The sequence below is a fragment of the Microcaecilia unicolor genome, chromosome 3, assembly GCF_901765095.1.
Source record: "Microcaecilia unicolor chromosome 3, aMicUni1.1, whole genome shotgun sequence".
Lineage (NCBI taxonomy): Eukaryota > Metazoa > Chordata > Amphibia > Gymnophiona > Siphonopidae > Microcaecilia > Microcaecilia unicolor.
This window is the reverse complement of record NC_044033.1, coordinates 368,498,559-368,511,576: the sequence shown is the minus strand read 5'-3', so window position 1 is coordinate 368,511,576 and position 13,018 is coordinate 368,498,559. Positions and strand designations below refer to the sequence as shown.

The following is a 13,018-nucleotide window of genomic DNA, read 5'->3' as shown; positions in this document are numbered from 1 at the left end:
CCATTTCTCCCCCCCCCCCCCCCACACACACACTTTCATCCAGTGTCTGCCATTTCTCTCCCACTTTCATCCAGTGTCTGCCCCTCCCTCTCTTCCATCCTGCATCTGCCCCCTCCCTACTTATATCCAGTGTCTGCTCTCCCTCCTCTGTACTTCCATCCAGCATCTGCTCTTCCTCCTTCCTATTTCCATCCAGCATCTGCCCCCTTCTCCCCATTTCCACCCAGTGTCTTTCCCTCCCCACTTCCATCCAGTATCTGCACCACGCCTCCCCACTTGCATCCAGCATCTACCTCCCCTCCATCCAGCATCTCACCTCCTCACTTCCATTCACCATCTGCCCCCTTCCCCCCAACAGTCCTGCAGCCACTGCTGCTTCCCCAATCAGCAGCATCACCACCAGCAGCAGCAACAACAAAACAAAATATATTTTGTTTTGCCACATCTGCTACTGGTTTTGGAATACAGCAGAAGTAGTGACAGAGGGTGGTTGCAGGAGGTAGAAGGAGCAGGTTCTTGTGTGCGAGCTGCACAGGGGGCCAGAACTGCTGTCCGACCTTTTACCATAAGGTGCACAGCCATGCAACTGTACAGCTTAGAAGGAACAGTGCCATACAGGAGGGCTCCTGGCTGGTTAAATCGCTTGTGTGGGGGGCTATCTGCTAATATTCAGCTGTAAGGGGTATTTTACCGTGCGCTAAATGCTAGAGACGCCCATAGGAATATATGGGTATCTCTAGCGTTTAGCACACGCTTATTTTTAGCACATGCTAAAAAACACTATTGCACGTTTGTAAAAGGACCCCTTAATGCTAAACTGAAAACCAGCTATTTTGCGAATAGACAAATTGGACTGCATATAAGACAGTCCTGATTTTATCCGGTTTTGCTTAGTCAGTTAAGTACTGAATATCTTGCTTAACTAGATAAGAAATAGCCAACTGAATAAACCTGGATATTCAATGCTGGTGCAGCAGCCAAAAAATGCGGACAGCCGCAAGTTGAATATTTATCCCTAGAATTCTATAAGTAGAAGCAGTGTGCAAAGTTGGCCTGTTGATTTACACTTTGAACTTTCCTCACATATAATAATCCCAAAGCATTTTTTTTCACCCAACATGGATGGTTACTAGGTTAATGAAGAATTTGAATTACTTGAACTTCTGGTTTATAGTTTCATAACCAAACCAACGTTGAGCAGTTCTTAGTCAAACTGAAAACAGGGTTAATTACCACAAAATAACTTTCAACTTGCCTTTTCATGGATTTAGGGGACAAATCTTTTTCCAAGTCTTTTGTTGGCATGCTGTAGGAATCCACGCTGTATTCACTGTCATCGTCATACTCGTGGTCTAGTAGCGTTCTTGCCCATGTGCCCATGTCGTAAGGTGGCAGCATTCCTCCAAACTCTGAAGGCAGGATTTCTGGATGAATTAGTTGATGCAGACTGTTCAGGTTGTTTCCGTGCAAAAATATCTGCAAAGGTAGTACAGAAAAATAATAAAACCACCACATGTTGAAAATACCTAGTGTACCTGAATGTAACATGCCTTGAGTTACAACTGAAAATGGAAAAAAAAAAAAAAAGGAGTGAGCCAAATCCAATAAGACAATAATTTCTTATTTAATAAGAGTATGTGGACTAAGGGCCCCTTTTATTAAAATGCACTAAAATATGGGCTTAATGCGTTTTATACAGGACTTTCCTGCACGCGAAGCCCATATTTAATGTGCCAATATTTTTTTTTTTTTTTGCTTGCTTGCAGGTCCCGCTCTAATTTTCCCATTATTGGAGAGGCTTGCATAAAATTAACAAGGGAACACTTACCGCTTCCTATGTAGAAGGCACAAAGTGCTTCCTGCGTTAAAGTCCAGGTATTCAGTCAGCATGCGGTAAGTAGAACATGCTAGCTGCAATGCCTCTTACCTACCCGTGCACACCTGCTCCCCCAAAAATGTAAAAAAAAAAAAAATTCAAAAAACCTCACGATTAGCGCACACAAACAGGCAAAATACCGCAAAACACGTTTTGCAGTAAGCCTTTTTTGGAACACTAACCTTAAGTTAATGCTTCACGCCCTTTAATAAAAGGGCCCCTATGTTAGATACCACTGGATTTCCACTCATAACAAGTCCAGTTACAAAATAAAGGAAAAAACTTTTACAGATTAAATATACAGAACTAATGTATAACATTATAGACTTGTTTTACAAGTAGATTGTACTTTTTGGCTAATTTTTTGTTACTACCGGTTTCAAATTGCTAATCTAATATGCCCACGTGTTGATATTATTTTGCAGGGGCACTTTACAGTAGTACATTATTGTTATTGATATATTAGTTTTGATAATATTGACTACAAATTATATTTTTGAGTTATTGTCAGAGTGAAAATGTCATTTTTAGTATAAATTGTGTATTTTATAGTTTCTATTGTGATTATGATTATTTCACTATTTGATAGACAGCATGTGTTAACTGCGCACCATGTTAAAGGGGGAGAATGTAGCAGTTTTTGAGCAGAAGATTGGCATGGACTGCACATTGCAGTGTTCGAATGGTACTTTACAGTGTGCTGGCGCTTGTGCAGTTAGCACTAGTGTATTCACAGCCTCCTCAAGAAGCAGCATTAAGTGCACCCATGCTCACTGCCAATACACAACATGTGGTAAAAAAAAAATTTCTGTGCAGTAACTCTGTGGGGATGTGCTGAGTATGCCCCCAATAGCCTGTAGAACATACACGGAGAGGGTACGAGGTACAAGACAAAGTCCAAAACAACAAAAAGAAAGCACTAAGAGCCTTCAAAAACAGGGAACACAAATCCTTTTAATCATATAACTTCAATACCAATCTTGTGTTAATGACCCGACACAAGCCGTATTTCAGCGCACAGTGCCTGCGTCAGGAGTCAGTGATAAATTCTTAAGCAATTCTGGCCTTTACACATACTGCATGTTAATTTTTACATTTAGCGTATGGAAGTTACAGGTGGCTTATCACTGTTGTTTTCCATGGTTGCTTTTAAATACTGAACTAATCCTGGATATTCAATGCCAGCTCTCAACATTGAATATTCAGGTATGACCTCTGACCTGGAAGTTAACCACACAACAGCCAATATTCTGCCTGATGCCCAGTTAACTTGCTGTATAAAGTTATGACAGCTGTTTTCCTTTTCATTTGCAGAAGTCTTTATTTAAAAAAATATGCCTAACAATCAGTGGCGTAGCTAGGGGGGCTGCCACCCGGGGCGGTTTGCCGTTACCCCCCCCCCCCCAGGTGCAGCCCAATGACATACCCCCCCCCCTCGGCGCATCGATACCCCCCCCCCGACCCAGTGCCCACCCTCTTCCATCCAACCAGCTTCCTACCTTTAAAAAAATATCGGAATCCGAAGCGAGGCGCAGCGCCTCGCGCCTGCACGTAAAAGAAATGTACACCGTCTCATCGGGCCTTCTCTCACTCTGTCTGTCCCACCCTTGCGGAAATAGGAAGTTGGGTCAGCGGAGGGCGGGACAGACAGAGCGAGGGAAGGCCCGATGAGACGGTGCACATTTCTTTTACGTGCAGGCGTGAGGCGCTGCGCCTCGCTTCGGATTCCGATATTTTTTTAAAGGTAGGGAGCTGGTTGGACGGAGGAGGGTGGGCACTGGGGAGGGGGGTGTCGATGCGCCGAGGGGGGGAGCTGGCAGGGAGCACCCCCGCCCCGAGCTGACACCCGGGACGGACCGCCCGTCCCGCCCCCCCCCCCCTTGCTATGCCAGTGCTAACAATACAAGAAACTCAGTTACAGCAGCTGTTTTTCTGTCCTAACTTTATGTGGGCTTAGATGATAGATCATTAGCAGACTGAAAAACAGCACTAATCGGCTAAGTTTCCACTCTGCCCTAACTCCACCCTGGACTGCCCACAAACTAGCTGGTTTCAACATGGGTTGTGAGAGGGAATATTCAGCAGCGCTATCTGTTAAAGTGTCGCTGAACATCTGCAGAAAACCCTGCACAAACGATTTAAATGGCCACAAGCCTTTCCTGACCATTTCAATCACTTTGAATATCAACCCCTCCCCCCCCCCCCCCCAGTGATTTTAGTTTTTTTACTCACCTATTTCCAGGTCTGAGCTCAAGGCCAGTTACTTTCAGATACACAAGTTATATGCCTGCCTAATAGGATTATAAAGCAAGTTATATCTGAGGTGAAAGTGAAGTAAGTTGCCCAAAATCACGGAATTTGAACTCTGGCTTCCCTGGTTTGTAACATTCTTATACAGGGCTTTTTTTGAGGGGGTACTTGGGGGTTCTGAATACCGGCACCTTTTCCATTGTCTGCTAAAATTGACCCATGGAACCCAAGTTTTAATGAAAGAGCTTAGGCTCTACACACCAATTCTGTCTTGTTATAGATTCTATGAATGGTTGCAAGTGGCCTGGCTATTATGGGGTGGGTCCCTCAGTGATTACCCCACTCCTGAAGGGTGGCCTAGCATTTGAGTACCGGCACCTTTTTTGCTAGAAAAACAACACTGTTCTTATATAACCATTAAGCTGTTCTCTCATTTTTACGTTTTTTTAAGCTGTAATATAGAAACGCTCAGCTATGCAATTGTTAAGGCTTTTGAGCTTTCCTAAATGCTAATTTAATTAAATTCATTCACTTAGGGGCCATTTTACAAAGCTGCAGTAAAAAATGGCCTGTGGTATAGTGTGGGTGCATCTTTTAGGGGTGCGCTGGGCCATTTTTTACCGCAGCCTGGAAAAGGCTTTTTTTAATGGGACTGCACTAATATTAAAATTAGTGCGCACCTATTTACGGCCTGAGCCTTTTCCGCCACCCACTGACCTAGCGGTAAGGGCTCACACACTACCCACAAGATAACCATGCAGCATGTGCCAACATGGGCACTCTGCTAGTTACCGCCGGGAATGCCCCATAAGGTAGCAAACGGAAAATTATTTTCTACTAGGGGATTTGGCGCATGCCAAACTCGGAATTACCTCCAGGCACACGCAGTACCCCGGTAGTAGTGCCCTCCGTGCCTTTGTAAAAGGACCCCTTAGCTGGAGAGCTAGTACAAGATAAATTATAATTCATATGAATTACAATTGCAGATCAAGAAAAATAATATGAACAACATCAGATGATATTAATAATTCATTAATCACATTATTTATTTATTTGTTACATTTATATCCCACATTTTCCCGCCTATTTGTAGGCTCAATGTGGCTTACATAGTACCGGAGAGGCATTACAGACTGCGGTGTAAACAAATACAAAGTGATGTTGTGGTAAGATCAAGTTCATGTGGCACAGACACATTAGGGAATCGGAGAACGGAAGACTTGTGTTATGTCCATTACATTCTTTAGTTTTGTTGTGTCGCAAAGATCAGGCATTTACAATCAATATAACATATACAATATTTAAATTTTTAAAAACCCCAAATAGAATAAAAGGAAAGAGAGATAAATCTACACATACGCATTTCAGATTGAAAATTAAAATCCTACATGGAAACAAAAGCTTGAGGCCACTGCTGCAGTAGGTCATGAAGTATTTCCTAATTTCTCTTTTTAGATATGATTATACCGTTTGCTCTATTCAGCTGACCTCTATGACTTGTTAAATTCCCAATGGTACTATTCACCAAACAACTGAAATTACGCTAAGCCATTTCCTTTCTTGTTGATGGAAAAACATGTGAAAAAAATCAATGTGATAAACAGCCAAGTAATTTTAGGAAGCAAAGTTCTCCTCTAGGAATACCAAGAGTAAATCTCTGCATACTTTTAATCCGTTTTAGACTTGATTTTGAATTGGACTATTGACTTATTTATTTGATGGGCACCTCAGATTTCTATCGCGCCTTTACCTTACTTGACTGAACAAATTTCGACATCAGAGTGCAAAGGAAATGTTGAAGCTAAACTACTAGCATACTTTTTCTGGATATATTTACAGCACTGGCATTTTCTGAAAATGAATTTTTGTCTCTTTATGATTATAGAGCAGACACAGATAGGTGCTTTATAGACAGTTGAAACCTTCTGACAAATATATGAGGAAGAAAGAAATCTGTGATTATTGAAGGAATGTGTGACAGCTCAGAAATGCCAGACACCGGGGTTAAAAAGCTGCCTCCAGCACAAAAATGTATCTGAGAACAAACACCACCATTTTAAAAAGCAGTGTTTCATCCCCATTAGACCTCCAAGGATGGATAAATAAGAATGAAGAGAGTTACGGAATAGGGAAGAAGTTCTACTGAGGAGTGCTGAGGTGGGGTTTGGGGGGTTGCCAAAGGAACTGAACATATAGAGGTTAATTTTAACTATATTTTTTAATTAGACGGGGGTGGGGGTAGGCCTTGTCACTAACCCACCATGAATTTTAGCAACAGGTGGGGGCTGGCCCTGTTAAAAGAAAAGGCCCCCAAGATGGCCATTTCATGAGGACATGGCCAAGAACACATGAAGTATCTGGCGACGGCAATGCAATGAAAATGTTCATGAGATTCAATAAACTGCAGTACACGAGTATGACAGTTTGAATACTGAGGTCACTTCCTTCATGGAATATCTATTGTATTAGCCAGCTAGTGCTGAAAATTACCTCTAGCCGGCTAACTTGTTTCTCCCAACCCAACCAGGGTTCATCCAGAATGTGGGTGGCTAAACTTAGCTACACTGTGGGGTTAGATTTTCTAAGAGGCTGATCTAACTTCCTAACTGCTTAGATAAGTGACATGGAGACTTGTCACTAACAACATGGAGAGGGGAATTCAAATGTTCAAGTTGGGACATCATTTTACAAGTGGCTCAGACACATGTAGAGCCTTTTGTAAAATAGGTGCAGGACCAGTGGTGGCCCTACCATTAGGCCATGTGATGTGGGGGGGGGGGGGTCTCAGGCAGCACTGTTTTGGAGTGGCATCCATCTCCCATGCCCACCGTGCTCTGGCATTGCCCCCTGCCCTTCCTTCTCCGAATTTAACTTCTTTTCTTGCTTTGCAAAGGTCAGAATGGCAGCGGTTCCCATAAGCTACCCTGCTGCTGACCCTAGGTGGGGTGTAGGGAAGGGAGCAAGAGGAAAGAAGAAGAGGAAAGAGAGATGCTGGAATCCTGGGGGTAGGGTCTCGAGATGCCTCTGGACTCGGAGGACAAACAGCTGAAAATTTGCCTAGTGCAGTGGTTCCCAAGCCTGGTCCTAGAGGCACCCCTGTCAGTCAGGTTTTCAGGATACACACAATGAATATTCAAATGAGAGATTTGCATACCAAGGAGGCAGTGCATGTAAATTTCTCATGAATATTCATTGTGGATATCTTGAAAACCTGACTGGCAGGGGTGCCTCCAGGACCAGGTTTGGGAACCACTGGCCTAGTGCATCAGATATCTTACTTACTTTCCACTATTACTTTATTTCTCTGACAGTTTCTGCTTTTTACTTTACAAAGTACTTTACAAAGTGCAAAGTACTTTACAAAGTCTTTTCCATTACCTCCATATGAGAATGAAAATTTGAGATGGTATCTAGGCCTAAATGTTATCATAGGTTACACAGGGTGCAGTCAAATACATTTAGGGGTTAATTTTGCATATGGCCAGTTAGAGCCAATATTCAGTAGCTCTACCTAGATAAATGCCATTGAATATCAGTGCTAGCAGGGTTTAAGCAGGCAGAATTACATAAGTTTATTAAACATGGAACTTACCCTTTTCCGTGTTTTCTCTTTTAAGAAGGGTCGTATGACTGTGTAGAGGGCATGAATATACCAAGGCTGATTGACGAAATGGATTCCTCCAAACCGAGCAGGAAAGCTATCCTAAAGCAAAGACAATAAATCTTCAAATGAGCAGGTTTTAAATAAAGGACAAATTTATGGCACAATGCATTTGTTTACACATTTGAAATGGAAAAAAAAATCTTCAAGATGGTGTACATTCATGATAATGCCAATATTTTTCTCTAGACTAGTAGCACTACAACCATGACCTCTTGTACATGAGGGCTCAATGAAGTCTACTAAAGAAAAGCTCCAAGATATCCAGTTTCAGGAAGGAGATTTTGGACCAGTCAAGGATTTCTGACATCCTCATCCCGATACATGATAGAACCTGCAGTACCAATCCCAATGGGAAGAATTGGGGACTACAAATGCCACACTGCTTTGGGACAGAAACCAGAATTGGCTAAAAAGTCTTCCTCCTATAAATGGGTAACTTATGGGCCCTTTTATTAAGCTTGGCAAGCACTAACAGACTTAGCACAGGCTAAATGCTAAGAAGCCCATTTTATACCTATGGGTATCTTTGCATTTAGGGTTAGGTTCTATATACGGCGCCTGAAAAATCGGCGCAGAGAAAAAATTACACCTAGGCATATTCTCTAAAGTATGCCTAAATTTTGTAGAATAGGCTTAAATTTCCACATAGTATATAAAATACACTGAGTGGCTTGCCACATGACTAATATAGAGTGGAGGAGTGACCTGGTGGTTGGAGCACTGGTCTTGCAGTCCAGAGGTGGCTGGTTCAAATCCCACTGCTGCTTCTTGTGATCTTGGGCAAGTCACTTAACCCTCCATTGCCTCAGGTACAAACTTCGATTGTGAACCCTCCTGGGACAGAGAAATATCCAGTGTACCTGAATGTAACTCACCTTGAGCTACTACTGAAAAAGGTGTGAGCAAAATGCAAATAAATAAATAATGTGGTCATGTCTATTTAAACCACACTTTGCTTGGTGTAAATCCCAACACCTAAATTAGGTGCAGATCAAGTGTATTCTATAATAATGCTCATAGATTTTAGAAATGCCCATGATTTGCCCCTGGCCATGCCCTCTTTTCAACTATGTGACTTAGAATTTAGGCGTACCATGTTACAGAATACACTTAGTGAGTTGTGCATGTAAATCTCAATTAATGCCAGTTAATGCTGATAATTGCTTGTTACCATCCAATTAACAGTGCTGATTAGCATGTTAACCAATTAAGTTATGGAAATTATTTATTTAACACATTTATACCCCACATTTTCCCACTAGTTGTAGGCTCAATGTGGCTTACACATAACTATAGGTAGGCTGCAGTTCAGAAAAATACAATTAAACAATGTAATAGTAAGATAGTAATCAAATAGGTATCATATAAAACAGCAAAGATAATAAGATAATACAAGATAAAAGGGTCAATGAATTTTGTTGAAACCAAGAAGAGGTAATTTAGTTGAGTCTGGAAGGTAAGCCTTCTTGAACAAGGTGGTCTTCAATAATTTTCTGAAATTTAGATGATTATAGAAAATGCTTTGGTTTCCGGATGGATTTTTAGGCGTCACACATAGAATCCAGGGATTAGCTTTATTATAAGGGTCCTATAGATAGTTGTGCTAAAGTGCCGATTCAGTAAGCTAGAGTATCATTCATGTCTGCATTAAATCATGCAGCTGCATGTGAAAATGAGTATTCCATGGACACCCAATTTAGTGCAGACAAAACCTGCACTAAATCAATTAATTGCAACTAGAATAAAATCGAGTATGACTACTTATTTATATTATGCAACTAGTAAAAAATGATCTCAGTGTGTGAACTTATTCCTTCATTCATTAATCCATGCTACATGGGTGGGGGGGGGGGGGGGGGGGAGGAGTTTTGCATGCCCAACCTAAAACACAAGATTTTCTTAATGTAGGAGATGGTATTAAGGCATTAGTGAGCTGGATTGGTACATTAATCCCTTCAAAAAAATAAAAAGGGGGGGTTCATTAATCCCTTCAAAAAAAGTGGGAGTAGCATGATCAACGTGACTCTTCCAAAGATCCCAGGAGATGTAATGATGGAGTTAAAGTCTTTAATCAGTACTAAAATAAGGGGATAACACTGGATCACGTCTTTAGATAGACTGGCGATACTGATACACTATTGAAGGTTGTAGCGGCAGCAGAAGTACAACTCAGAAAGATGATGTCATCCAAAAACACTGAGAAATTGCCAGTTATCCCCTTTTTTGTACATATTCATTATTTATCATCACTCACAGACTCCTGATGCAGGCACTTTGCTGAAACACGGTGCCGTGTCAAGTCTTATTTTAGTACTTGAGCATTGGCAAAAACATTTCAAATATAACCCTCTCCCCTTCATAGACCCCCTCAAAACTCTCCAAATCCCACCCCAACTCTCTCATATCCCCCCCCCCCCAAAAAAAAATGCAAAACCAAGAAGGTTTACTGAAACAATTATAAACCTCACAAGTTTGCTATTGTTTTCAATAGCGTCTGCAAATGTTTGGGGTCACTGGCCCACTGGCTTCAGCCCACAAAACGAGCTACATAGGGTCATGCCATCTCCTGTCATTAAACTTCCTTGGTGTCAGCTGCACCTTTACAATCCAGCTGGGTTCACCACTGCCCGCTTCACCCTGCTGCTCTGGTTCTGCTCTGCAGGTCATCCTAAAAACAGCAAACGCTCTCAAATTTCAGAAAGGGAAAAAACAGTTTTGCAGGGGAAAGAATTCCTAACACCACAAATGTAGCTGCTAACATCCAAGCTAACATCCAACGAGACTTCCTCCTAGTTGAGAACCAAATTTATGACACTGAGGTTCAAGTACCAGTAGGAGAACGGTGCTTATCCTGATAGGATGGTGATACTGTGATACAATTTAGGATTCAAGAAGCAAGCTAGGCTGCACCTTATAGAATCATGGAGGAAGATAAAGACCATATGGCCTATCCAATCTCCCCATCCATGTCATCTACAAAGTGCACACCTGAGCTTCAAACCCACAACCTTTGAGTATAAGGTAGTCATTTCTCCAGGGGAGCTATTTTACTCCTTCAAAAACTACAGTGGGGCTTGAACTGGCATCCTTAGGATCTCTGCCCTAGTTCTCAGGGGGCTGCTTTAACCATTAGGCTACTCTTTATATAACCACACTGACCCTACAAATGTAGGTTGTAACCCCCAGATTCTACATATGACACCCAAATTTGTATGTGGATCAAAGATGCATGCACAAACTGCTTAGCTATCAAGCATTAACTAGGAATAAATTATGTTAGCAATCAATTATTGCAGTTAATTGGTGTAACCCCGGACACACCTCTGGCTCAGCTCCTCACTCGGGGGGTCCCTCACCACACCCGAGAACTGGGGTCACACAAACGACTACTTGACTCTCACACATACTGCTCCCACTGAATCTCATGAGCAGGCCGGGGCTGGATTTAGTCCGACAGGCCTTTTTTTTACAGGCATTCTGAAAAATGGATCGGCGCGCACCCAAAACCCATGTCTACACTACCGCAGGCTATTTTTCAGTGCACCTTTGTAAAAGGGCCCCTTATGATGTCATAGAAGGTTATAAACTTCTGTGTTCAGGGATAGAAGAGAAGAGGAATTATCTACTAATTTGGAACCTGTCTCCCAAACGATGGTTTAAGAAGTTTGAGGTCTGATATGTGAGCCACTCCTCTTGTGGGTTAATGTGGATTTAATAAACTAGAAAAAAAAAACAATGTCTGAAAATCAAGAAACTTCTGAAAAACATGAAAATGAACCAAATGTTTATGTCTGTGTACAGTCTTATTTGCTACACAAGATGAAATACAGTCAAGTTGCTGAATGAATTCCCAAAGAACGTGATATCACAAAACAATTGTGAAGGTAATTGGACTGATGTGAACATTATGCGAACAACTTTCAAACTGTCTAATTTACAGCATAATTTTCCCTTTAAGGGCCCCTTTTACAAAGGCATGCTAAAAAATTTATTTATTTATTTATTTATATGGGGAGAGAGCCATAGTAAATCAGTTTCTGAAAGAGCTTTTCCCTTCTTGAAATTCACTGGGGACAATGTTGATCCTCAGGAGCTTAGTCGAGATCGGGAGGCGGGGCTAGTGGTTGGGAGGTGGGGATAGTGCTGGGCAGACTTATACAGTCTGTGCCAGAGCCGGTGGTGGGAGGAGGGACTGGTGGTTGGGAAGCAGGGATAGTGCTGGGCAGACTTATACGGTCTGTGCCCTGAAGAGCACAGGTATAAATCAAAGTAGAGTTTATACAAAAAGTAGCACATATGAGTTGTCTTGTTGGGCAGACTGGATGGACCGTGCAGGTCTTTTTCTGCCATCATCTACTATGTTACTATGTTATTTGCTGCATTTGTACCCCACATTTCCCCACCTATTTGCAGGCTCAATGTGGCTTACACTATGTTGCAAAAGGTATAATCATAAACAGAGTAAGAGGTGTGGTCTAATTCAACATATTACTGTGTAAGAAATTAGGTAGATAGGTCAGTAGAATTATTTACATAACACAAAATAAAACAGGTAAGATATAATGACCAATAGTGATAATGTGATTAACATAATCAAATTAGAATGACCTACAATAGTGTAGACATGTGTTTTGGATGCACGCAGAATCATTTTTCAGCGAACCTGTAAAATATGTTTTTATTTTTGCCGAAAATGGACGCACGGCAAAATGAAAATAGCTGCATGTCCATTTTGGGCCTGAGACCTTACCACAAGCCATTGACCTAGCAGTAAGGTGTCATGTGGTAACCAGGAGATAATGGTCTACGTGCGTAAAATGCCGATTACTGCCCAATTACCGCCCACGTGCCAGAAAATAAAAATATTTTCCAGCACGCATAGCGGATGCTCATCAAAAATGAAATTACCGAAAGAGCCATGGGGTAGTCAGGCAGAAACTCAAAATTGATGCGCATTGGGCATGCGCCTACGTTGCTTAGTAAAAGGGCCCCTAAATTTGCCATAAGAACAAACCAGTGGAGCTTATTCCTCTTTTTGCACAGATATACTTTCTATGGAAAAGAATGTGCATAGATATAAAAATACAACCTGTATGTGCTATTTTCCAATTTTGCCCAACCAGCTTATAATCGAAGGTGATCGCCGGCTATTTTCCAATTTTGCCCAACCAGCTTATAATCGAAAGTGATCGCCGGCCATGTTCCGACTCAAATCGGGAGATGGCTGG

General features: G+C 41.8%; 1 protein-coding gene across 1 annotated transcript in view; it reads right to left on the bottom strand.

Annotated features, from left to right (window-relative positions):
- CLVS2 (clavesin 2) overlaps window positions 1-13,018 on the bottom strand; it is a 95,992-nt gene that overhangs the window by 16,867 nt on the left and 66,107 nt on the right. Inside the window, exons 3-4 of the mRNA XM_030195530.1 lie at window positions 7,719-7,829; window positions 1,256-1,476 (exon numbers count right to left, since the gene is read on the bottom strand). Coding sequence (XP_030051390.1) covers window positions 1,256-1,476; window positions 7,719-7,829 — 332 coding nt within the window. The remainder of the gene's footprint in view (window positions 1-1,255; window positions 1,477-7,718; window positions 7,830-13,018) is intronic.